General features: G+C 43.8%; 1 protein-coding gene across 3 annotated transcripts in view; it reads left to right on the forward strand.

The window, feature by feature from the left end:
- DOCK2 (dedicator of cytokinesis 2) overlaps positions 1-27,132 on the forward strand; it is a 404,312-nt gene that overhangs the window by 29,438 nt on the left and 347,742 nt on the right. For all 3 annotated transcript variants that reach the window (XR_007135520.1, XM_047784590.1, XM_047784680.1), the window contains exons 3-10: positions 1,829-1,869; positions 2,987-3,042; positions 3,531-3,627; positions 6,318-6,466; positions 12,822-12,957; positions 14,833-14,987; positions 19,219-19,300; positions 25,336-25,471. Coding sequence is in view for 2 of the 3 variants with exons in the window: in XM_047784590.1 (XP_047640546.1) it covers positions 1,829-1,869; positions 2,987-3,042; positions 3,531-3,627; positions 6,318-6,466; positions 12,822-12,957; positions 14,833-14,987; positions 19,219-19,300; positions 25,336-25,471 (852 nt within the window). In the remaining variant the exon portion in view is untranslated. The remainder of the gene's footprint in view (positions 1-1,828; positions 1,870-2,986; positions 3,043-3,530; positions 3,628-6,317; positions 6,467-12,821; positions 12,958-14,832; positions 14,988-19,218; positions 19,301-25,335; positions 25,472-27,132) is intronic.

Raw genomic sequence — 27,132 nt, forward strand, 5'->3', positions numbered from 1 at the left:
CAGCACACAGCTTTGTGTGCCTTAAGCAAGTCGTTAATAAACAGCAGCTAGTAATGTTAGGGATGCTTTTACATCTAATTGGTTGAATGGGAAAGAATTGCAAATAAAGGAGGTAGTTCTAGGTCAGGGTTATAGAGTGTCATTTCTTAGGTTTAGATCTTAATTGTATCACCCACTGGCTCTGTGACCATGAGCAAATTGCTTAATCTCTCTGTGCCTCTCTGCTTTCATTTGTAAACTTGAGACAGTAATAGTACCTACTTTATAGGATTATTGTGAAGATTAGTTTATAACTTGAAAGAACCATACCAAAAACTTTACCGGAATTCCTGGCACACAGTAAGCATCACTGCTAGTGTGGTAAAGGCACTGTTGTTAATGGTTAATTGTTACCAAGTTATGGGGAAATTATCAGAGGAGTATGAAAACAGAATGTGGTATTTCCTGAAATAGAAAGTTCTCCACCACTGGAAGTACTTCAGATGTTGGGAGGGTGGAAATGTTAGGCAACCCCCGTGCTCCTTCCTCTCTTAGACAGGAAGCACAGGACCATGACTGCTCAAGTTCAAAGCCTGGCCCTGTGACTTACTAGCTGTGTGACTGTGGGCAAGTTACTTAAAGTCTCGGTGCCTCAGGTGGGCCACTCTTGCGTAAAATGGGATAATTGCATCCCCCACCTCATGTGATGGTTATGAAGATTCAAAGCCTTCATATACAAAGATTGCTTGCAACGCTGCTTTATTCCAAACCCCAGGTTCTTTCCTTCCAACCTCCATCCCTTCCTTTCTTTCTTCCTCCTTTTCTCTCTTTCCTCCGCTTTTCTGACTCTCCAAATAAGAAGCAACCGGGGCCCCTCCTGCTTTAGGACTTTCTTTAGGTCCTGACCCTCAAGCTGGCTCAGGACTCTGAGGGGTGACTTTGCATTTCAAGTTGTTTGTTTTGGAGCTTGTGCGTCTGTCTGTTGAGAACACACTTCAACAACAATCTGTCAGTCCAGTAATGAGGGTTTGCTAATGAGGCTCCCGACAGACGCTTTTTATTTACAAAGATGACAAATACCACCACTTGGCTGTGCTTGAATCATCTCAAAGGCCAGCAGGCTCATTATAGTCATCAATACTTGCTATATTGAGGCTCATTTTGTCTGAGGACTGTGTGTAATTTGGATTTCTGTTAATTGAATCATTTCTGATATTCCTGCAAAGAGAAGAATCTTTTAAAATTCCTGTCCTTTTATCCATCCCTGAACTTGTTGGTTTGACTAACTTCTGTAAGTCATGTTTTAGACACAATTTGCTGCTCTTAGAACTGTGGTCATTATTTTAGGATGTTTGCCAAAGTCCCTCAGACATTTTCAGCCTTCTGTGCCCCTAAAGCAAGGTTGAAAATATGCTTCTGAGCCAAGGAAGTATGCTGACAGGCAATGGAAATAAGCGAAGGGCTGGGGAGTTGGTGGTACCTGCTTTGTCTGATGGGACCAGCTGCTCCCCATCACTAGCCAACTGCAGCCATGGGGGAGCACTGGCCACCATCTCTGGGCCTCCTGTTTTTTGTTTGTTTGTTTGTTTGTTTGTTTTTTAAGATGAAATTTGCATTTTTATGAAATCCATGTATTTTTGGATGCTTTTCAGAAACACTGACAACTAATTCAACAGATTGTTGAATCTAGGGCTTTGATTTGTACGTAAGATCTGAAGCGCTTTGCAATAGTTTCTTTTCTAGAGAAAAACAAACAGCAGCAACAACAACAAAAAACCCAGCAAGGAACTTGTAAGAGTAGATGAAAGACCTGTTTTTTTTTAATTTTTGTTTTATTTTCTCATTGCAGACTGGTATAGGGGATACCTTGTAAAGCACAAAATGTTACAGGTAAGGTCGATTTTTTTTTAATTTGGGACATGCTGGAGTTCTGTACATGACCTGGCAGCCCACTGATGAATGATCTCCCACGGTTGCTCCTCTGCAGACTGATTCCATTCTTCCCTCCTTGTGTCCTGTGCTTTCCTCACTGGTTCTCAGTCCCTTCCCCCTCACTTATTCTTTAAGCCAGAGCCCTCCTCTCCCTGAGCCTTTTCCTAGCATGCCAGTCACATATGACTTCTCAAGTCCCATGGAATCCTGCACTCTTAAAGGTAAAATTTATCTTCCGCTGCCTTTCTTTAGCATTCTTTTGGGACCATCATCATTTCCAACATGACCCAGAAAGGGCAGGTCCAGTCTCTGCCCTGGAGGACTTCCCCTGTCCCAGCCCCACGCCACACCACCATCTCCACAGAGCAGAAACCTGCTTTGCTTGTCTCCCTACAGTGCACAGTATCTAATGCAGTGACCAGATGTCCCCAGCGTACACTTTGGCTGAAGTTATGGGAGAACTTCCAAGTAATTCATCCACTTCTCCTGTTAACTGAGCTGAGCTTATAGAGCAGGGAAATCTTAGGTGCTTCTTCCTTCCTCCCTGGCATGCTGTGTTGGAGGCATGATCCCTCTTTGGTCTCTAAAGAACAATACAATAAATCCAAGATGAAAGAGGTCTCAAATCAAACTAGCCCATGTGCAGCCAGGGACACTAGTGCTTTAGGACCTGACCTTCTCATGACTGTGAAGGGTGACTGCTCTCCCAGAACTGGGCAGGATAGGGGAGAGGCAGAGCTCCCTGTCTCCCTTAGTGTGGGTCCTTCAGCGCTCCTGCCCTGCCCATCTGATAGGGTGAGTGTCCCAGTGGGTCTGGAGCATCCTTTGGAATCCAGGGCTATTGTGGGAACCTGAACAATGATGAAGAATTGAAGAGCAACTAGACCTAAAAGAGCAGATTTAGCATCTACCGCTTGCTCTGTCAGGTTGGGATTATTCATGTAAAATCTGAGGTTTTTACCAGTTACTAGCTATTGGAAAAATCATGACGACCTGGGGTCATTATTTTTCTGTAGGGACAGGCATCCTAGGTCATCTCATCGTATCTTATCTCATCTTATCTTATCCCCAACAGGGCATTTTTCCTAAATCCTTTATCCACATCAAAGAAGTGACAGTGGAGAAAAAAAGGTACCTACCATCCTTCCCCAGACCCTCAGTGGCTCATGGATGTCACCGTCCTGTCTGCTTTGAAAACCTGCCTTGGCAGATGTGAAGGATGCTCAGCTGATCCCTCTTCTTCATGCCCATGTTTATCTGTCTCCTTTCCCTACTGGATGGGAGATCTAATGTAAACTGATTCCTATTCAGATTTGATTCCGAGGGGGTATTCGTAAATTTGGAGAATTCAACTTTTCATTGGCAGCTGCCTTTGAACTGCATTAAAGTAGATTAATCCTGAATAATGAGCTTGAAGGGTCCAACCCAATGAAGAAGGACATTAAACAGGAAGTCCCTTGCATTTGCATAATGTAATTGGTGTGGCTATTAGAGGCGGCTAGACTCCTGCCAGCAAGGCCCCCTCTCAGCAGCTGCAGCTTAATGCAAATTTGCCAACGTTTTATCTTGTTAGCACCTGAGTCTCACTTTAACACCGTTTTCTCTCCCACCTTAAATAGAAATATAGAGAACATTATTCCTGCAGAAATTCCTCTGGCACAAGAAGTGACAACGACACTTTGGGAGTGGGGCAGCATCTGGAAGCAGCTCTATGTGGTGAGACCCAAAACCCCGCTCCCTGGGCTGGAAGCTTGGTTCGAGTTTGGAATTTAGCCTCGACATAGTATAGTGGACATTCTGAGGCCATCAGGCCCAGAAAACTTAGGTGACTTTTTCAAAGCCACGCAGTGAGAGCCATAGTTAATGAGGGTCTGATGCGATCTTTACATTTTTTTAAACTATTGAAAAAGTTATCAAACTTGAGTATGCTTAAGAATCACCTTGAGAGCTATTAAAAATAAAGCTTCCTTCAGTGGAGCTCTGCATTTAATAAACTTGGGGATTTTGATTTTGTGGTCTGCTGATGATACTTTGGGAAATACTATTCTCATATATTAATTAACTAATGACTGTTGTCCTCAGATCTATTAGGAAGCTTTGACCCTGGAAAAACAGAGAGCCTATTTTGAATGTGTTTTCCCTCTATTGAAGTAAATCTAATTTAGAATCCTCCTTTGATGCTTTTAGAATTCCTAATGAAAGTGAATAGCTAAAAAATCCATTAAACTGAGAGCAAAAATGTCAACCAAGGCTTAATGCATGTTTGTAACAGCTTTGGACACACCTACTGATGTACCTGCACTCTTTGTAGACTCACCTGTTGCGGTCATATATGTTGACTCCCATGTGGGTATTTCATAACATATGGTAATTTAGGGCATATCCAATTACCATCCTGAAAGTTTCAAAGTTGTTAGGAAAGTGTAGGGAGCAAACAGCAGACTTGAGGCCAAAGTGATTTATTATTTATCTCCAAGACCCCTTCTATACATCACATACACATGCACCATGGAAGGCTGACATTTCCCATAAGAAGTCTTTGAACTGCAAGTCCATCACGCCCTTCACCCTAGTAAAGAGATCCTTAAACTTCCAGTTTTATGATTCTTGCTATATCTGCTTACCACACGTGTAATATTTACTTGATATCTAAATTGTCTCCCTTTTTACTAAACTTAAATGACCTACATAAGGAGCTGTGTGATTTATGGCATGCTGTGTGATTCCCACACTTCTCCAACTGTCCAACGCCAAATGGATGCTCTGTAACACATTCAATTCTAACATTGAATTTAATGGCTCAGTTCTACAAGACTGCCCTCATTTTAGATGCCAGTTGCAAGTCCCAGGTCCCCAGACTACCCACACTTCTGTCCAGCTTGGTACAAATTTGGGGACTCCCGTGACTCCTCCTCCAACCCTGTCTCAGGTTCCAAGAGTCCTTAGAACAACTCACAAAACTCAGGAAAGCCATATTCTTTTTTTAAAAATTTTATTGAAGTATAATTGACTTAGGATGTTGTGATAATTTCTGCTGTACAGCAAAGTGATTCGGTTAAACATAGACACACAGCCGTTCTCATATAGGTTCTCACTACGTTGAGTAGATTTCCCGAGCTATGCAGCAGGTCTACATTGACCATCCATTCCATATTCAGTAGTGTGCATAAGCCAGCCCAGGTCCCAATCCATAGCTCCGCTTAGGAAAGCACTATTCTTATAATTACCGTTTTATTATAAAGGACCCAACTCAGAAACAGCCAACTGGAAGAGATATGCCAACTGGAAGAGATACGCAGCCAGCCCCCATCCTTAAGCTATCTAGTGGGCCTACCAAGACTTACTTTATTAGCATAAACCCAAAAGGGGCTCATTATGATTAAGAAAAGACATAGGAAATTCCAAGAGTTTTAGAAGCTCTGTGCCAAGAATTGGGGACAAAGGCCAAACAAACATATTTTTGTTATTATTTTACACATGCTTCCCAAATGGAAAACCAAAAGTACTTGACACAATTAGAACATTATTCAAATAAATACAATGAAAACAGAACAATGTTATTAAGTGCTTGCTGTATTATCTGTCAAATTTCTGAGCCCAGGAACTTCTTTCTCTTTTTGTTAAAAAAAGAAATAACAAACATGAGATAGGGGTTAAACTCACATGGCCATGAAACTGCAACTTTCTCCCCCCTCCCCTTATTTTCTTTTTATGCCTGCACCTGCAGCATATGGAAGTTTCTGGGCTCAGTGCTGAATCAGGGCTGCAGCTGCAGGCTCATGCCACAGCCATAGGAACACTGGATCCTTAACCCACTGAGTGAGGCCAGGGATCAAACCCACATCCTCACAGAGACTGAGCCACAAAGGGGAACTCCCCTCCTTCCCTTAAATAAAAGGGTGGGAGGAGAGTAGAGAAGAATTATGATATGGATCCCTAATACTTGACCTTGTATTTTTGTATGCCCAAAACCATCTCATGTCCCATATGTTGTACACATGTCAGATTTGAGGGTACATGGACCTAGGAACAGGGCTTTTCACCAGAGAAATGGCTCTGGTTCTCAGTCTTAATGGGTCTGACCTCTGAGCCTTGCATGACAGCAGGTGTTCATAACATTCCTGCTCAATGCATGTCTCTTTGGTCAGAAATAACCGCACTTTTTTTTAAAACCAGGAAGTGATTGGAATGATAACTTTTGCTTTGGAGAAATGCCTCTGGACCTGGGAGAGGAAACATGTCAACAGCGAAGCCCACCACCCAGTCCCTTCCCAGCTGGGTAGGGGCCAGGAGAGGCTCTCCGGCCATGGTCCTTGAATATGCTCGCTTGCCTTTAGCCCAGTTTGCCAAATAGACGTCCAAGCCCTTCGTTGCAGGTGACTGCGGGATTGTTTCCTGTCTCCTAGGCCAGCAAAAAGGAGCGGTTCCTCCAGGTGCAGTCCATGATGTACGACTTGATGGAGTGGCGGTCCCAACTCCTCTCAGGAACTTTGCCCAAGGATGAGCTGAAGGAACTGAAGCAGAAAGTCACATCCAAAATTGACTACGGCAACAAGTAACCCCTCTTTCCTCCAAAACTATGCTTTCTTTCCCCACCCACCCCCTTTCTCCCTTTCTCCCCCTAAGAAGCTAGGCTTCATTTTCATTTTCATTTTATTTTATTATTAGAGTATAGTTGATTTACAGTGTTGTGTCAATTTCTGCTGTACAGCATAGCAACCCAGTGTGTGTGTGTCGTATATATACGCATATACATGTCATATATATGCATATACATTCTTTTTCTCATACCATCTTCCATCATGTTCTACTCCAAGAGATTGGACATGGTTCCCTGTGCTGTACAGCAGGACCTCATTGCTTATCCATTCTAAATGTAATAGTTTGCATCTACCAACCCCAAACTAGGTTTCATTTTTAGATGTGGGTTTGCCACTTTCTCTCTGGGAGAAGGCTGTTAACAATGGCTGTGCTTGTGTGCCTTTGTTATCACCCCCGTGGGACCTAGGGACAGGCAAGTGGAGAGAGGCTTGCTTATGCAGTGGTTATTAGCGGGCTAGAGATTTAGGACACTCATTTAACCTACTTCCAAGAGGCCGGTGAACACAGTCATGCTGGCTCACTTTCAGCTTAGTTGTCATTTTATTCCTGCATTTAAAAACTCTCCCTTATATCCCAGTGTGAGACTTAATGCCCCTTCCCCCATCCTAAATTATCTAAGCCACATGCCATCAGCTAACTCAGAGGCACAGTTACAAAAGCCTTTCTTCAAAGGGGAAGAAGCAGAAATTCGTTAGAGTCTGAATGCTGTGAAGTTAAGGAGAATGTGGAACCATTTTTTTTTTTGAGGCAGAACAATGCATTAATAATAATAGTAGTGATAATAGCACTTTAACCAACACCTAATCCAAGCTTATTATGCACCAGTCTTAAGCCAAGTGTTTTACATCCATTGTCTTATTTAACTCTTATAACAACTCTATGAGGCATGCAATTTTAGTATCCTCATTTTCGCAGATGATGAAGCTCTTTAAGAGGTTACGTAACATGTTCAGTGCCACACAGCTAGTAAATGACTGAACCAGAATTTAGACCCAGGCTGTCTGGCTCCAGAATCTATGGGCCTCTATAGTGTACTGCTTGGATAGCATTTGAGAACTATGAAGGTCTCCCCTCCCTCTTGATTATGTGAATGTCCTCCAAATATCCTACTCATTTGTTTATTCACCCCTGCAACAAACATGTATTGAGCACTCATGATTGGCCTTATTTCCTGCTAGGTTTTTCAAAACTACAGAAATAAAAGTGTCCCTATACACTAAGGGACCACAGTCCAGTTAAGAGTGAGCTACAAATAAACTATTGATATGTATTTTGGTAACTTTGATGGCTTAGGAAGAAAAAGTGTTCTTAATTCAGATTGGAAAAAGAAGTCAAGGAAGGCTTCCTGGAGGAGGTGACCTGAGCTAATTTCTGAAAGATTAAAAATTGTTGAGTAGGCTTAAAAAATAAGGGGAGGTAGGAGTGCATGAGGGAACATGGCATGTTCAGAGGACTGCAAAGTCGGTCGAAAGGCTGGTATGAAGGGCCTGAGGGGGAAGTAGAAAGAGCCTATTCAGTGGGAATAAAAAAAGAAATTTTCCTAGCAGACAGGCTTTCTCGTCTTTGTTGCATGCACTAGGAATATGATACAAAGAGGAAAGTCAGTGGGTCCAACTTTACAGCTGCTTCCCAGCCCAGGAGCACAGCGCCTCTGCTGATTTCCCTGCTGATGGCTGGCAAGCAAGTTCAAATCTGCTTATCATGCCCATCATCCCAAAGTGGCAGAAAGAGTTTGCTCTACAGCTGCTGCCACCATTGGCACAGTGGCATTTTAGCTGAGCATGGTCACAGCTGGGTTGCGGGAACTGAGGGATTTTTGCCTCTTTGCCATAAGGCTTCTGTGATCTTCATATGTTTCCTCATGGGGGCTTCTGAGAATAAGGGCCAAGGATGGAAGAGAAATGGTCACCACTCTTTGGAAGCCTCCCCTGATTTTTCTCGGGGTGGGTTAGGCCATTAGCACCCTGAACAGTAGTCATCTCCTTACTGGCTTCTCTCCTGTGCTGTACCGGGAGCTCCTTTAAGGTGGGGAGCTCCTTTAGTGACTGTGATTCATTTCTTTCTTTCTTATTTTTTTAAATGACTTTTATTTTTTTCCATTTTAGCTAGTTTACAGTGTTCTGTCAGTTTTCTACTGTACAGCAAGGTGACCCAGTCACACATACATGTATACATTCTTTTTTCTTACATTATCATGCTTGATCATAAGTGACTAGATATAGTTCCCAGTGCTATACAGCAGGATCTCATTGCTTATCCATTCCAAAGGCAATAGTTTGCATCTGTTAACCTAAAATTCCCAGTCCATCCCACTCCCTCCCCCTCCCCCTTTTCAACAACAAGTCTGTTCTCCATGTCCATGATTTTCTTTTCTGTGGAAAGGTTCATTTGTGCTGTATGTTAGATTCCAGATATAGGTGATATCATGTGGTATTTGTCCTTCTCTTCCTGACTCACTCAGGGTGAGAGTCTCTAGTTCCATCCATGTTGCTTCAAATGGCATTATTTTGTTCTTTTTTATGGCTGAGTAGTATTCCGTTGTGTACATATACCACATCTTCTTAATCCATTCATCTGTCGATGGGCATTTAGCTTGTTTCCATGTCTTCGCTATTGTGAATAGTGCTGAAATGAACATGGGGTGCATGTGTCTTTTTCAAGGAAAGTATTGTCCAGATATATGCCCAGGAGTGGGATTGCCGGGTCATCTGGTAGTTCTATGTATAGATTTCTAAGGTACCTCCATAGTGTTTTCCATAGTGGTTGTACCAGCTCACATTCCCACCAACAGTGCAGGAGGGTTCCCTTTTCTCCACACCCCCTCCAGCATTTGTTATTTGTGAACTTATTGATGGTGGCCATTCTGACTGGTGTGAGGTGGTATCTCATGGTAGTTTTGATTTGCATTTCTCTAATAATGAGGGATGTTGAGCATTGTTTCAAGTGTTTGTTGCCCATCTGTGTATCTTCCTGGGGGAAATGTCTCTTCAGGTCCTTTGCCCATTTTTCAGTTGGGTTGTTGGCTTTTTTTGCTCTTGAGTTGTATAAGTTGTTTGTATATTTTAGAGATTAAGCCCTTTCAGTTGCATCACCTGAAACTATTTTCTCCCATTCTGTATGTTGTCTTTTTGGTTTTTTTATGGCTCCCTTTGCTGTGCAAAAGCTTGTTAGTTTGATTCATTTCCACGTGCTGGGCACAGGATCTGCCTGCAGTAATGCTCCATGAGCAGTAATGAATGAGTGGATGAATGGTGATGAAGGGAAAAGGGTCCTGACTAAGGCAGCCTCCCTCTGCAGCATCACCAAGCCCAGTGCTGTGCTTTCAGTTTCAGTCAGTTGCCTTTGGGGAAGTGAGAGACACCCTTGGAGACTGAGGACGTGAGCTAAGTCCCCTCACTTCTTGCCTCATTTCCCTGAAGACTTCAGCTGGAAGTGAGAGAGATCTGGGTACCTTACGTTACTTCAGCCCTGGTGTGTTGGGGACTCAGAGCTCTGATGTGGGATAGGCAGCTTCATGAAAGCCAGGAGGCCAGATTTCTGGTCAGGGAGTCAGGCACAGCGTGAGGATCACCAACCTCAGGCTGTGGAAAGTCAGGGAAGCAGGACGGGGAACCAAGTCTTGGAGGAATGGTCAGAATCCGCCTGTTTCTTTCCTCAGTCATTCCGTTCCTTCATTCAGACACCAGATTTTCCTTGAAAACTGTGCATGCCCTGCAGGCACAGACATTTACAAAATACAGCCGGTCTGTAGAACAACAACAAAAGGCAAGCAAAGAGAACTGATAGTAACTTCCTGAGGGCTTATTACCTACCAGGTACTGTTGTAAGCACTTTCCATGCATTAACCCAGTTAAATCTCAGGGCAACTCTATCAGGTAAGTACTATTATTCATTCCTGTTTCTTAGACAAGGAAACTGAAGCTCACAGGCTGATTAGGTCATTTTGCCCAAGATGCACTAGAATTTGAACCAGGTAGCTTGGCTCCAGAGTTCAAGCACCTAACTACTGCATTCTACTACCTCCCAAGGACTATGTGGATTAGTAAGAGAGAGAAGGAATCAGACACTTGAGTAGGAAGTCATGCATTTCATGAGATGAGGAAGCATGAAGAAGTTGGGAGGAGGCAGAAATGGGGGTTACACTTTCCCTGAATTGGACTGGCAGGAATTATTAGGTGAAGAAATTCAGAGAGAGAGAAGAGAGGAACTGAGAGATGAACACAAATACAGAGAGGCAGGTAGACAGGGGCTGGAATTTTGAGGGCCTGAGTGCCAGGTGGAGAAGTTCAGATTAGCCCACAGAGCGATGGTGACCCACAAAAAAGCCATTTCTGTTTTCTTTACCTTAAAAATAATTAAAAAAAAAAAAAACCTAAAAACACATACAGTGAGAGCTTCCTCTCCCGCCCTCATCTTGAGTTCATTTAATCGCTGTCTTGAACAGAAAAGAGCTGTGAGGCTACCTCCTGGGGAGAAAATGTCAAAATGCTCAGTTTTCCAAAATGAATGGTCTGCTGTCCTGTTGGGAAATAGCCTCTCCTGACCCTGGGTTGTGGGAATCCCATCAATCCTGCCCCTTGACTACTAAAGCTTCCATGTTTCAAATGAAACTGGTGGTGGACAAGCTGTTTGGTATCCAAGGAGTGAGGAATCCTCAAATGATTCCTTCAAATCCCAAGATAGCTGGACCTGGGAGAATGTTTTATTCATACATTTTAGAACCAAATCTGCTTTGATAAATTTTGAAGAGAAAGAGTTAGAGAGATCTTGGCATTAAATTATGTATCAGCTGTTCTCCATCTTTTCCCAGGCCATGGGTGCCTCTGCTCAGCATTAGTTGAATGCCTTTATTCCCCCTCAGCATCGCCCATTCAGCAGCAGCATGGCTGTGCAACATTAGGAGGCCCACTAGTTGGAAGTTAGTGTCCTAATGAATGTGGACAAACGAAGGAACCTTAACTCCCTTCTGTTTGCATTCAGATAAGATGAGAACTCTGCCTCTTAATCCAGTTCTCAAATAAGAGATTAAAACATGGTCTCCATCACCCATCCTTGCTCCCCTTCCTGAATCTGGTGCTTGCTACTGGTGCCTAAGGAGGACCACTGTTGGCCTTCTCAGAAGGGAGCCCACTGCTCCCTGCCTTCTTTGCACAGACAACTGAGGTCCTCCATGTCAACATCAAGTGCAAAAGCAGCTTCAAGTTAGGCTCCCTCCTCAACAAAATACTGCTTCTAAGAGCCTCCCATCTAGAAAGTGTACCGTATAGCTTGAGAGTACAGACTAGGATGCTTTTCACTAGCTATGTGATCTGGAGCAAATTATCCTCAGTCTTTTCTTTGTCTGTAAAATAACAGTATTAATAGTATCCTCATCTTTAAAATGGGGTATTAATAACACCTTCCACATAGACTTGTTAGAAGGGTTGAATGTGAAGAAATTAATGTACAGCTTATGGCAAGTACTGTGTGTTTGCTGTTATTGTTAGTATTATTGTTACCAATCAGAATGGCAGATGCAGTTGAAACAAATCAATACCACACAGGGAAAATTTTGTGACCTGGAAGTCCCTAAAGAGCAGTCTATGGATAACAATGGATGTATCTGAGATTTTTCCCCCCAACAACTATTTTCAAATTATCATTTATAAATAATACATGGATATCTTCTCTGCATATATAAATTACATACCATACTATATTATGTCATATTATAGAAACATTAAACGAATAGAGGTAAAGCATGATTCTCCTTTGACCCTTCCACCACCCAGGGCCCTACAGGTACACACAGTAGTGTTGGTAATTTGGTGCATTTTGACCAGACTTTTTTCTCTGTAAGTGACTCCAGTAGCGTACCTGGCTTGGTTTGTTTGTATTTCTTAAAGCACACTGTATACAGTTTTCCATGCTTAATTTTTTTCACTGATATATATATACCATTAAATATATATATATATATATATATATATACCATTAAAGATATCAAAATGACATCATATTTTTAAAACCCTGCTAGATGGAATTCCATTACAGATCACAGTTTAGTCAGTTCCCCCTTTGAAAGAGATTTTAGTTTTTTCAGCACTTTGCTGATGCAACACACCTCCTTGTTCAAGTGTGATTGTTTCTCTAGGTTCACTATTGCAGGAAATGTGCATTAAAATTTTTATTAATACTCACGGCCACAAATACCTCTTAAAGAGACTGAGCTATACATGTGTGACTCCCAGCTGTGTACAAGGCTCACCATCATTCTAAGGGCTTCAGCCTCCCTTGGTTTGTCCTTACCTCACATTTTTGCTCTTTAGAATCCTTGAGCTTGATCTGATTGTAAGAGATGAAGATGGAAATATCTTGGACCCTGATAATACCAGTGTCATCAGCTTGTTCCATGCACACGAGGAAGCGACTGAGAAAATCACAGAGCGTATCAAGGAAGAAATGGTGAGCTTTGTGAAACAGGCTTTGGCTAAGCAAGGCAGGCATTTAGCACATCATAAGCATAAAATAATACGCTAATTAGCAAGATTATATATATATATGTGTGTGTGTGTGCGTGTGTGTATATGTAAAATATGAGGAGTCGTCTGTCCTATGACCTGAGATGATTGGTAACCCCATACATTTTATTTTGTTTTTGTACATGGATCTTTGATTCATCCCATACCCACCTGACCGGTAGTTTAATGCCAGGTAAGTTTCCTGCTCTCACAGAGCTTTTATATTCCAGAGAGGAAAAAATAAGAAACGTAGTAAAGAAGTAAATAAATAAATGGATGAATCATTTTCAGATGGTGCTAAGTTTCCAAAAGGTGCTAAATGAAGGTTGTGTGAATCAGAGTGAATCAGGAGCTGTTTTAAAAAGTACTATCAGGAAAGGCCTCTCCCACGAGTGACATCTGAGATGAAACTTGAATAATGTGAAGGCACTAGGCCTGGGAAGATCTGAGGACAGGATGTTCCATGCAGGAGGAACAGCAAGTGCAAAGCCTCTGAGGTAGTACTGAGTTCTAAATGCTCAAGGAGTAGAAAGTCCAGTATGGCTGGGGCATAACGAGCAGTGGAAAAGTGAGGGCGATGGTTTGGAGAGGTAGGTAGCTGGAGCCAGCTCTCATTGGACAGGAAGTGTCTTGGGAAAGAGCCAGGATGAATCTTCTTAATATATAGTGTTGGGTAGACTCTAGCACAATCAAGGTATAGAATGGTTACATCACCCTAAAATTTTCTTTAAGTTCCTTTGTAGTCAATCCCCTTTCCCAGCCCCAAGCCCTAGGAAACCCCTAATTTGCCCAATACTTTTGTGTTTTCTAGAATTTCATATGAATGAAGTCATATGGTGTTTGCGTTTGGCTTCTTTTACTCAGCATGTTTTTGAGGTTCATATTGTTATGTTATTATGTTTTTTCCTTTCATTGATTTGCTATATGATTGACCACTTGCCAGTGGTATATATCATTGACCAGTTGTTGGACATTGGGTTATTTCCAATTCAGGGCTATCATAACTAAAAATGCTGTGAATATTTGCATACAAATCTTTGTGTGGGCACATGTTTTCATCCTTTTTTGGGTAATAATTGTTGGATCATATGATAAGTTTATATTTAACTTTTTGAAATATTGCCATATTATTTCCCAAAGGGCTGTAAAGTTTTGCATTCCCATCAGCAATATATGAGTGCCATTTCTCTGCATTCTTATTGACACTTGATATTGTCAGTCTATCACCTTTAGCCTTTTGGTATCTCATTGTTTTTAATGTCTTTGCATGACTAGTGACTTAAAGCATCTCTCCATGTGCTTACTGGCCTTTACCATTTGTATCTTTTTGGGTGTGTGAAGGGTTTGTTCATGTATCTTGGCTGTTTTAATTGAGTTGATTTTCTTATCATTGAGTTATAAGAATTCTTTGTATATTCTGGATACAAATTCTTTATCAGATATATATTTTGTAAATGTATTTTCTCCCAGTCTGTGTACCTGGCCTTTCATTTTCTTAAGTATGTCTTTCAAAAAACAAAAGTTTTAGTTTTATTGAAGTCTGTTTTAAGCAATTTTTTCTTTCATAGTTTGTGCTTTTTCTGACACTAAAATTATGAAGGCTGGGTCATTTGTAATATTTCCCAGGGTCAAGGCCAAGAGAGTCAAAGTGACTTGGCTGAGGCAACAGAAACTTTGGCTGGAAGGCCTGTATGTAATGCTGGAATCTTTAGGCTTGAAACCTACATGATTCTTAATATCCTGGGCCATCTTTCTGTTGTGCTAAGTGGTGCTGGGCTAATTTTCTCCATTTTCCTCTTTTTTTCTTTCCACCTCTCAGTCAAAAGATCAGCCTGATTATGGAATGTATTCCCGGATCTCCTTATCCCCCACCCACAGCCTCTATGTTTTTGTGAGAAACTTTGTGTGCAGAATTGGAGAAGATGCTGAGCTCTTCATGTCTCTCTATGACCCCAACAAGCAAACTGTCATAAGGTAAGTGTGTTCAACATTGCCTGACTTCTCTGTATTTGGGAGGCTGGAGTTGGCAGAGCTCAGAGCATCTTTCCTCCCACCATCACTTGTGGAGAAATTCCCACTTAGTGGAGAAACAGCCTAACAGATAATGTGGAAATAACTTCCTTTAGGGTGTGGGGGTCAGGTAAAAATATATATATTACCACCATATCTTTTTTTTCCCAGAGTAGGGTTGTGGTTACACAGTAGGGTTTTGCAAACAGACTTTTGATTACTGGAAAACAACTAGAAATAGCAGAATAACAAGGTGGCACAGATAGAATAAAAATACTTAGTTTTAAAAGGAGAGTTAAGAAATGAATGGTGAAAATGCTGTATCCTCAATGGCAGTGACAGGCTAAGAGTGTGGGCATTGAACTCTGCATGAGTTCACATCATGGTCTCACCATTTTTTGTTAACCTTGGGCAAGTTGTTAATCTTTCTTGAGCCTGACTTTTCCATGTGCAAAATATGTGTGAACCTCACAGAGTCATTTCTTTCAGACTTTAAAGAGAAAAAGCACATGAAGCACAGGGCCTGGCACATGGTGCTCCAAGTGGCAGTGTAGTATTATTGCTCCATTACTCAATTGTTCTTGGGAATGGAAAAAGTAAGGGAGCTTCAGGGTGCCTCAGCTCGAGGAAGGCAGAACTCTTTGGGGAGTTTCCAGAGAAAAGACTGATATACCTCCAGCCCCCACTGCCAGTCCTGGCCTCTGCTTATGGCTCAATTCGTCCTTTCTCCCAGGTGACCACTGCCTGTCCCCTCCAGTGGGGTTTTGATTCCAACACATGGTCCCACATTTGAGATCCCAGTTAACACATTAGAATGGAGTTGGAACGTGATCCCTCTGTTTCTATGGAGAAAATGATGTCTTACCTTGATTGTTTCGATGATTGAACGGGATAACATACAATTCCTAGTGAATTATAAATTTTGTTTTAGAAAATAATGGCTCTCCTGGTGACATTTATGAAACATGGAGGGGCCATCCATCTAAGACCAAAGAGAGAAACAGAGGTCTGTACATGATCTCATATAATCCCTGTTACTCCATGTGATTTGGGTGAGAAAATGAGACTCAGGCAGGTCAAGGGACTTGCCCAAAGTCACATATATTTATAAATGGCAGAGCTGAGATTTCTGCCCAGATCCATCCAACTCCAAAGATAAGCTATTTGCTGCTTTAGTTTATCACCAGGGTAAGAGATGTATCAAATGTCCCGAGTGGTTTTCACTGGGATCTTAGCACTGTTCCAGTGGAAAGTTTGCTTCTTTATAGCAAACTTAAATCCCTACTACTAAATAATCAGCCCAGCTCACCTGTCTAGGCCTCAGCAGACACTGTGAACAAGTGTTCCTGCTCCCTTAAATCTCAACCTTGAGGTGGCTGTGTGTCATAGACCCCCTGCCATTCCCTGTCAGCTGCTCCCAAGGCACCTGTGACAAAGATCCTGAAAGCACTCTCTGCCTCTCAAATAACACAAGGATTCCTCATGGCTGAATTGACAAGGGTGCCTGGCCTACTGGCTCATCTAAGTGATGGATGGCCTGAACCAGCCCTGCAGAGGGAGGCAATGGATCAGTGAGATGGCAGCTCTGTTCCCTGATGTGCCACACCGAATCATGTGCTTGATGGGGCATGCCTGAGTGATGCCTCTGAGAATGTCGGAGACACAGAGAAGCCCCGGGGAGAGTGAGGGCTGAGGAGGAGGGGGACAAAGGGGCAGCATCCCCTCCCCAAAGAAAAAAACAAAAGAGTAAAAACAAGGAAAGAAGAGAGGAGGCATGTTACAGGAAAGGGGTAGGCAAAGTACTCCCCATGTCAGACCCTGGGTGGCTGTTCTTTCCCTAAGAAACCGGTTTTCTCTGTTCCTGCTTCCCTAGCCAGGGTGCGCATACAACAGGCCACAGGTAAGTTAGGGCATCCTCAGTGTGGTCCAGATGTGGACTGGGGAGAATTTGGCTGGAATTGACCTTTCAATGTTGGGACGACTGATGATCCGATTCTAATGGACGTCTGAAGAGGTCTGGTTTGGGAAACTTAAGGTAAATTTTGTGGACAGAAGAGAAGCAGCTCAGGCATCAGGCCAATGGGAAGGCTAATTTCCAGAAGGAGCTCAAAAAGGAGATGGAATCGTTCTCCCCCTTCCCCTGAGGAGGGTGTCATGGGAGGAGGTCTTGTTGTCTTGGTGCCAGGTGGGCCTTCAGATTTACCACCCAGATCTTCCTGGGCAAAGACAGATGGGGCCACCTTAGCCCTTTAGGTCACTTTTCTTATTTATGATTCTGTTTCCCCTAGAAGAAATGGCTGGTGCTTAATGTTTAGACCTAGCTGGCTAGTCCTCTACTGGGCATGTTCCATGTGATTCAGGGGCCAGGGAAACCCCTAGTACTTCACTGTGACAGTCCAGAAATGACCAACAGGAAATCATTTTGTAAATAAGTTTTTTTGGATGGAGACTTGTTGGCTTTTTGGACAGTGTGCTGAAAATTGTACTAAAAATTTTAGATCATATTGGAAAAGGAAAAAAGTACATTTAACTTGATTACTTTTTTTTGGTCTTTTTAGGGCCACACCCTCAGCATATGGAGGTTCCCAGGCTAGGGTCCAATTGGAGCTACAGCTACCAGCCTATGCCACAGCCACAGCAACGCAGGATCCGAGCCACGTCTGCGACCTACATCACAGCTCAAGGTGATGCTGGATCCTTAACCCACTGAGTGAGGCCAGGGATCGAACCCGCATCCTCATGGATGCTAATCGAGTTCCTTAACCGCTGAGCCACGGCAGGAACTCCTTAACTTGATTGCATTTTAACCACTGGTTAATCTGGGACTATCCTTCTTGCTATAACTTCCATCTCCCCCTTGAACTTTGCTCAGACCACTCTCATTAGTCTTCTAGAGGTGTGTAGAGAGGAAAGAACAAGACGTCAGAGAGAACAAGCCTGTAAAAAAGGCAATTCCCTTAAACTTTGAGGAATTATCTTTCTATGCCTTTTGGGGGCTGACTTGGTTTTTGAGCTTATTCTGTTTATGTCTAATTCAAGATAATGGGCATTTATTTCAAACCAACGATAATGCTCCTGAATGGCATATGAAACCCAGTGACTCAATCCAGCAAACTGTACTTAGCTTTTCTCAGTTAAAGAAGTGTTAGGCTTCTTGATCTTGCTGGTACAGCTAGATTGGCTAATGCGACCCACACAGGGTTGTGTGGATGGTTGTTAGAAGATGTGAGATAATAAATGATCAGTTGTCAGAACTGTGTGACTGCCCCTCATAACACCCATCGGTGGGTTTTCATTACTGATAGGATCAAGTCAAAATCCTTGAATGGCCGAGAAGATCTGCATGGTCTGGCCTCTCTATTTTTCTCCTACCACTTTCCCCTCCGTATCTGCTTTTTAGATGCAGCAAGCTCCATCCTGCCTCAGGGTCTTTGCATACGTGTTGGCTTTGCCCAGAACCTTTTCCTTTCCCACTCTCTTTTCCTGATCAACTTTACATGGCAGATTTACATGAATTACAGATTTACATGTCAAATCCTCAGCAAAGACTTCTCTAAGCACCCAGACTGGGCCTGGTTCTTCTGATATGCATTCTCACAACATCCCAGACTTTTCTTTATAGCACAATTGCACGCAAATCATTGTCAGGACTGCATTTAAATCATTAGTTAAGTGTATCTCAGGTAACAGCTACGGCCCTCTGTGACCATCACAGTGTGACATTCCATTCAAGGAAACAGTCCTACATCCAGTGGATAATTTAAAATCATTCAAATCTTTAATTAATCTTGAAAGGGGGGTAGGGTGGAAAGGGCGAATACATTCTTAATGTCCAACAAAACATATAAAAATCCTTTGTCTCTCGGGTCTGTTACTCTGTCACTTCTCCAGAGAAGGCTGCTGCTCTTCAAAAATATTAGGCAGCTGGGTTAGAAGTTGCTTAGTGGATGGGAGAGGAAGCAGTTGTAAATACACACACGTTAGTACTTCCTCGCCCCTGCTTGTCTAACTCCAGTCTCCCCTATGGATTGTGATCTCTCGGAGGGAGGGACAGACTGGGAGAGTGTGTCTCAGATACTCCCATGTCCCCAGCAGCTAGCATGGTGTGAGGCACACAGCAAAGGCTCAGTGAATATTTTTATGGAATGACCGTTGACACCCCGGGAGTAACGGGTCACCTCTTCTCTTCCCACAGTGAGAACTACCTGGTGCGATGGGGCAGCAGGGGCTTCCCAAAGGAGATCGAGATGCTCAACAACCTCAAGGTGGTCTTCACGGTACGTGTGCACTGTCCTCTCAGTACCAAGTCCATGCTCACCAGGACATGATCTTGGAGACCAGGCTGGTCAGGTGGTCAGGAAGGAGCGTGGCCTTGGTGCGGAGCTGAACCCCAGGCTCCCTGCAGAGATTCTGAGCAGACAGAGGGCATTGTGTGCCCTGAGGAAGCTGTGGGGGAGATGGGTCTTCTCCTTCCCTCTCTCCCTCTCTCCCTCTGTCCCTCTTTCTCACTCACATGCACACAATGCAGAGAACAGTGTCAACCAGCACAAGCCTCTCCCTGCAGTAACGTCCAGGTGAACTTGATACAGCAGCTCTTCTGATTTTCTGGTTAACTCATGGTTAACCTGAGTTTCTGCCTTCGATTCAGATCTTCTAAAACCCTTTTGAAATACTTCAGATTGAAAAAGGCCTCCCTAGAACATCGACTGCCTTGTAAAAGGGATATTCTGAACATGATTAAGTCATAGATAATTAAAAATCTTACGGGTCCTTGGGAGCATCTTTCTAAATACCAGTCCTCACCGGGTAAGACATATGTAGAAATGTTAAAGTCGGTTGCTATTTGGATGATTTCTGAGAGTGGACTGGCTTTTTAGTTCTGGAAAGGAGAAACAGTCTAAAGAAGAGATAAAGTTGTCATTTCCAGCAGCAACCCTTCTCTTCCTGTTTCCAAAGTGTGTTGAAGAGTACGATACTAAGATATCTAAGGATGTTGGCGTTTTCTGCAAGCATCTTTGGGGAGAAGAGCATTGATGAGGTTTTCCACTGTGTAGCCTGGGTTAGCAGGGAGATTATTACAGAGGAGGAGCCAGGGAGGGATTTGGGCACTGACAAAAGTGATGGGTTTGAACCAGGAGTGACCGACATGCTAGATTAACCTACCTTGCTCCACAATAATTTTCTAGTTACAGCCCATTAAATTCTATGTCTTATGTTATATTACAATTAGATTGGAGTGCAGCTGATTTATTTTGTTTGTTATTTCCTGAAAAATGGGCCAGAGGCATGGAATAAGATCATAGATCCTAATTGCTTAGACAAAGTTTTCTTGGCATATATAAATGTGCCTCAGTGCTGTTTATCTATTGTGAGTTAGAAGGAGGAGCCTATTTATTTTCTTGATAAATAGAAGAGTCCCATGGGGCTTCCTGATTAAACCAGGAGACAGATGTTTCACGAGAGGGAGAGGGACAGGGAATCAATCACTGGTTCATTTTGCAGAAAACCAATTCATGATGTAAACATGCAGCAAAGGGCATCATAAATTTGTGTCATTCAATGACAATGAGAATGTGATATTGCCTTCATGGAATTCTGCCCCTGCCACCACCTTTCCTTCTCCCAGCAAATGAACTTGAGAACCTTGGTTGACTGGCTTAACGGCTGACACTTCCCTCTCTTGAAATGATGGGACTCTTTATTTCGAGACAAGGAAAGTCATGGTGCTCTAGCTTCTTTTATTGATTCAGGAGCTACCCAATGAGTCAGTGGGTTAAGGATCCATCATTGCTGTAAGCCGAGGTAAAGGTTGCAAACGCGGCTCGGATCTGGCATTGCTGTGTCTGTGGCTATGACTGTGGCTGACAGCTGCAGCTCAAATTTGACCCCTAGCCTAGGAACTTCCATATGCCACAAGTGTGGCCCTGAAAAGACAAAAAAAATGCTACCCAATGAGTACCTGCTGTGTATAAGCTCCGTGCTAGGTGCTAAGGATACAGCAGTAAGTAAGCTGATAGGCTCCTGCTCTTGAGGCCTGACAGGGGATTCAGAAAATAATTAGGTGAATAAATAAACAAGAGAGATGTCAGAAGGCGATCCATGTAACAGATAATTAAAACAGGGTGATGAGTGACGTGATGGTGTTTGACTGGGAACTACTTTCAGTTGGGCGTTGAGGTGATGTTTACGTTAGAGATGAGATAAGACTTGGCAGGCATATGCCTTGCTGGCCTCATTTCTCTTGTGTCTGGATATTAACACTTCCTAGTTTCCTTTTGGGGGGCAGAGCCCGAGGAGCTGGCATGTGGGTTGATCCCACGGTGGATTTCCCGTCTGTCTGCTTTATGAGCATTCACCATCCTTGGCCCTGTAAGAGGAAAGCGGCATATGCCGCAAGGTTCCCTAAGACTTTGCCCAGTGTGGGGGTTGCTGCTAACACATGGGGGACAATACTGAGCAATAAAAGAAGCGCTCGTGGCTTACTAGATCGGGTAACACGTGTTTTAAGTTTTGTTGTCCTCACTCAGCTTCCCCACATATCTGAGTTTTCTGAGACCAAAGTAGAAATGACTGGGAGATACCACAGATCGAAGCCTAGTTCTGAGACTGCCTGTTTAGACGCCCTCCAGAGAAGAACCTGTGCTCAAGCACTTTTACTTGCTTTCATAGTATTGAGATTCTCCTGTACCAGCTCTTAAAGATCTGGTGTCTTTGAGCAAGTGAGATTTTTTTCAAAGAGGGCTGGAATTACCTAGGAACCTTTGAAGATTATCTAGTTATTAATATGCTAGGGCTGTTAATCCAAAGTGCCATAGATGGGGTGGCTTGAATGACAGATACTTACTTTCTCACAGTTCTGGAGAGTAGAAGTCTAAGATCTAGGTGTGGGTAGACTTGGTTTCTCCTGAGGCCTCTCTCCTTGACTTGCAGATGGCTGCCTTCTCCCTGTGTGTTCACATGATGCCTTCTTGTGTGTCTGTATCCTAAATGCCTCTTCTTATAAGGACACCAGTCATGCTGGATAAGAGCCTACCCTAATGACCTCATTTTAGCTTAATCACCTCTTTAAAGCCTCTGTCTCCAAATACAGTCACATAAAATCACCCCTTTAAAGCCTCTGTCTCCAAATACAGTCACATTCTGGAGTTCCCATCATGGAGCAGCGGAAATGAATCTGACTAGGAACCATGCGGTTGTGGGTGCTATCCCTGGCCTCGCTCAGTGGGCTAAGGATCTGGCGTTGCCATGAGCTGTGGTGTAGGTCAAAGATGCAGCTCGGATCTGATGTTGCTGTGGCTGTGGTATAGGCTGGCGGCTATTGCTTTGATTCAACCCCTAGCCTGGGAACCTCCATATGCCACGGGCACGGCCCTAAAAAGCAAAAATAAATAAATAAATAAATTACCCCCTCCAAAAAACCCCCAAACAGGTACAATCACATTCTGAGACACAGGGGGGAGAGGGGTGGTGTTAGGACTTCAACATATGTGCATGATTTATCCCCTAACATTTAGGAAGGAACCTCTCAGGTGGCAGGGCTTCTGTGGCTCTGGAATGCCTCTAAACGATACCAATCTAGGTATTTCAAAAATATGAAAAATCCTACTAGGAGAAGCGAAGTAATTAGGGATACAGGTCATTATGAGAGAAGCAAGACTTGAGCTTTTAAGGATGGAAAAGATTTGGATATATAGAAGAGTGGCAGTTAAGCTTTGGAGGCGGATGTATGGACAAGGGGGCTTAGGAAGAAAGATCTAGGGTTGAAAGTGAACATTGTGTGTGTGTGAAGCCATAAGGAAATCTTTGTGTCAGAAATAGAGCCCTTGCATGCAGATAAGAGTGGGAAATCAGTGGGATAGGATAGCTGGAAATATGTTATGTCTAGGACTTTTCACATCCACTAGGGGAAATGAACACTAACAGGGTAGGAAATAGGGAGCTGTCAACATCATTGTGGGGGGAGGAATGAAATAATGAACTTGGCTTCTAAAGCTGAGCTTTAGGGGGACTTCAGGGTGGGGTGGAGCAAGGCGTGAGTCAGGCCGGAGAAGAGGCTGTCCCACCATCTGAATGTGAGATGACTGGAAGCTCAGACTCAGTTGCCAACTGGGAAAGGCAAGAAATGAGTGGAGGGGCCTCCTTAGTCAGAAATCCCCCTCCTCTCCTACCTGCCCTCTCTCCTGGCCCCGAGAGGAGACCCTGGAGGGTGGGGAAGAGCCATCCATTCCGCCTTTGAAAGGACAACCTCTGTTATCAGTGAGGCTTCTCCCCAGAAACCGTAACAATAAGATGGTTAAATACATAGATTTATTTCAAAGATTTGGCTCATGTGATTGTGGGGGATGACAGGTTTGAAATCTGTTGGGCTGGACAGCAGGCTGGAACTCAGGGAGGATTTCTATCCTATAGTCATGAGACAGAATTCCTTCTTCTCTGGGACACCTCCTGTTTTGCTCTTAAGACCTTCAACTGATTGGATGAGGCCTACCTGTGTTATGGAAGGTAATGCCCTTTACTTAAAGTCAACTGATTGTAGATGCCAATCAGACCTACAGAATACCTCACAGCAACATCTAGACCAGGGTTTGATCAAACAACTAGGCAGCATAGCGAATCCAAGTTGACACATAAAATGAAACCACCACAGCCCCAAGCAAGAAGTCATGCACCATGTTGAGGTCATGTCTTGCACCCAAAGACTCTGCACACCCCACCCTCTTCCTCCCACAGTGAGAGGATGGGGATGGAGTCTTTGCCGGGGCCCTGGCTCTGGTGGCAGCTGAGAGGCTGTGCCCAGTGTCTACACCGGTCTGAGGATTAACACAGAAGAAACGCAACTATTCTCTAGGGAAGCCAGGCCCAAGCTTCTCTGCTCTGATGCCAACAACATGCCCTGACCTTCTTTCCCCAGCTGACTGTAGCTGGAAGAAAGTCCTGGAACACCGAAGCTTTTAGATTTGAGCAGGGCGGTCAGATGCTGTGGTGGTCCAGGTGGCTTTCCCACCTGTATGTCTCTGGATGGTGAAAGAAATGCATTGTGGTGGTTAGATGGATGGACTTTGGGGTCAGAGCAACTGGACTGGGTCTCCATAGACTAAGGTCATGTCCTCGGGGAAGCCTTTTATCTTCTTTGTGTCTCAGTTTCCCTATATGTAAAATGGGGCTGCAGTAATAGTATGAATGCTAGTCCTTCAGAGAATTGTTGAGGATTAAATAAGAGGACGGCATGTGAGATGCTTGACACAGTGCTAGAGATGTCAGCACAGTTCACCAGCCTCAGCCTTCTTCCTTCTGCGCAGTTTGGGTGCACTTCCCTGTTCCCCCTGCAGTTAGTGTGGCCACATGTCTTGCTTGGCCAGTGAAATGGGAGTGGAAGTGAGGTGTGTCTCTTCTGGGTGAAAGCTTTTTTTTTGGTGGGGGGTGTGGGGGGCTGCACCTGTAGCCTATGGAAGTTCCCAGGCTGGGGGTCAAATCAGAACTGCAGCTGCTGGCCCATGCTGCAGCCCTGGCAGTGCTGGATCCAAGCTGCATCTGCAAACTACACTGAAGCTCACAGCAACGCCAGATCCTTTACCCACTGAGTGGGGCCAGGGATCGACCCTGCGTCCTCATGGATACTAGTTGGGTTTGTTAACACTGAGCCTCAGTGGGAACTCTGGGTGGAAGCTTTAAGAGCCAGTAAGTGATTTGCCCCATTCCCTTCTCCTGCCCTGGGCACAGTGGATGCACCTTGTGTGACGAAAAAGATCACCCATCAGCCCGGGGCCCAGAGTGTGTGAGCAGGTGGAGCCCAACCCATCTGCACTGGACCTGTAGTCTGAGCTGGAAGTAAACTTCTGTTGTGTTAGGAGCTCTGAGATATCGGGGCTGTTTGGTGCCACCACACCCCAACCCCGAGTGATGCATGTACTTGAGGTGCTCGGTAAATGGTAACTGTTGGGATTTTCCCCTCTTCCTTTGGCCTTTTCCTTCAGGGGTGCTGAGCAATGACCAGCTGGATGGAGTCATTGGTAGAAAATGCTCTTTTTTGGATTGGCTGGCATTTCAGGGACTCCTGCCTACATAACCAGTGTTGTACCTCTGTCCTTCTCTTCCCATCAGTTTGAGGTGGAAGAAGCAGGACTGAGCACAAGTCCTGTCACTCAGTTTCCTTGCCAAGGCTCTGTGTGAAATGCATGTCATAACTTTGTTTTCCGCCTTTCCCAGAACTAATCATATGCTAAGTGCGCCTCCCAGAACTTAGTATTACTAGATTTCCATCTTTTTGTTCATTAGATACATGTTGTGTAACTATCCCTTTTCTGCCCTACAGGATCTTGGAAATAAAGACCTCAACAGAGATAAAATTTACTTGATTTGTCAAATAGTCCGAGTCGGGAAGATGGATCTTAAGGATACAAACACAAAGAAATGCACACAGGGACTGAGGCGGCCCTTTGGGGTGGCAGGTAATGACACACCACACAGCACTGACTGTCACTAGAGAGCACATTTTATACAATGGCGTTTTAAAGATTTTTTTTTTCTTTCCCTCCCTCTCCTCCTTGCCCTCCCCCCTCAACAACTTCCACCCTAATACCTACATTTCTGGTGACTAAATCAAAATAATTGGTGACTGGATGACTGGATCCAGATTTATGAGGAAGACAGTGAGTAATGGAATCCCCATGTCTGGAGCAGAGCACTGGGACCTTGGCACAGCCTGAGCCATTGGGCCTCTGCTCCCTGGCTCCGTGAAAAGGAAGAACAGTATGGGTGGGATCCGATTATGAGGAGCAAATCATTTTGAAAAAAGGAATCCAGGACAGGAAATGCAGTTACCCAGAATGAGTCACCCACCACACATCTAAATTCCGGATGGACGCAGACGTTTGGAGAGCTGGCATAACAGCATGAGGCTGCTTCCGAGCTACAGCACCTCTGGCTTTCTCTCCCAGCTTTTGTTCTCCTGGGAGTTTCCAGGACTTCATCATCCTTGCCCCACTTTTAAGGGTTTTTGTTATATTTGACTATCACTTGCACGATTATTTACCTAATTTATTTTCTTTTAATTAACCCACTTTATTTAAATGAAAGCATTTAAAAGACAGTTTAAATACCTGTGGAAAGAGCAGTTTGATGTGCTAGTTTTACCTCTTTTATGAAAATAGAACATTTTAGTCCTGTCCCATTTTTAATCGCTGTGGACCATACCTAAACCCGGTGTTTCAGGTTTCTCACGTCACGAAACCCTGGTCTTCTGTCATCACAAACCAGCTGGCTCTCCAGAGAGTCCCCTGGCACTGCTCGTGAAGTGGTAGAGTGGAATAAGTTTGCTTATACTGAGCTAACTGGTGTGTCAACTGGGCATTATTGCCAGCAAGTCAGCTGGGTGATCTTGGACAAGCATTTCTCCCAGGGCTTTAGTTTCAGTATCTGCCAAATGAGGGACTTGGACTAGTTGATCCATGACCTGCTCTATGTGCCCGATTCTGTATGAAGGACACTCCTGACATCACAATGTCCCTGTTAAGGTAGTGAGGATCCTTCAGCCTTATTGCAGAGAGTGTCTTTGTCTCCAACTGTATTTGGCTCTCTTTGGGTTTCAGGTAATAGCAATCTGAGGTAACTGAAAGGTTCAGAGATAGATAGCTTCAGGCATAGCTGGATCCAGGAACTCAAATAAATTTACATCTCTCTAATTCTTAGCTCCTAGGTCCTCTTGCTGGCTTATTCTGAAGGTGGCTATCCAATTAGTTGCTCAAATGTAGGCAAGCTGTTACAGGCTTCATCCTACCAACTTAGCAGTCCAGGAAAAGAGAGTACCTCTTTTCCGTTAGTCTCAGCAGAAGCCGCAGGAGCTGCAATATAGGTCATGCGCTAATCCCCAGAGAACTTGTTCTGAGCAGGGGGATGTGGTTCTCTGATATCCAGGCCATATGAACAAATCTAGAGCCAGAGGGAGGTTGTCAAATCATGCTCGCTCAGAATGGGTGATGGGGGGATCTGAAAGAATGGATGCTGGTCAGGTTCAAATAACAGTTTCTCCTCCTTCCCTCAGCTCCCTACCTCCCCTCTTGAGCTAGAAGTAGTCACGAGTTGATTGTTACTCAAGTAGTTTCCACTCTTG

This window comes from Phacochoerus africanus, chromosome 1 (genome assembly GCF_016906955.1).
Source record: "Phacochoerus africanus isolate WHEZ1 chromosome 1, ROS_Pafr_v1, whole genome shotgun sequence".
NCBI lineage: Eukaryota > Metazoa > Chordata > Mammalia > Artiodactyla > Suidae > Phacochoerus > Phacochoerus africanus.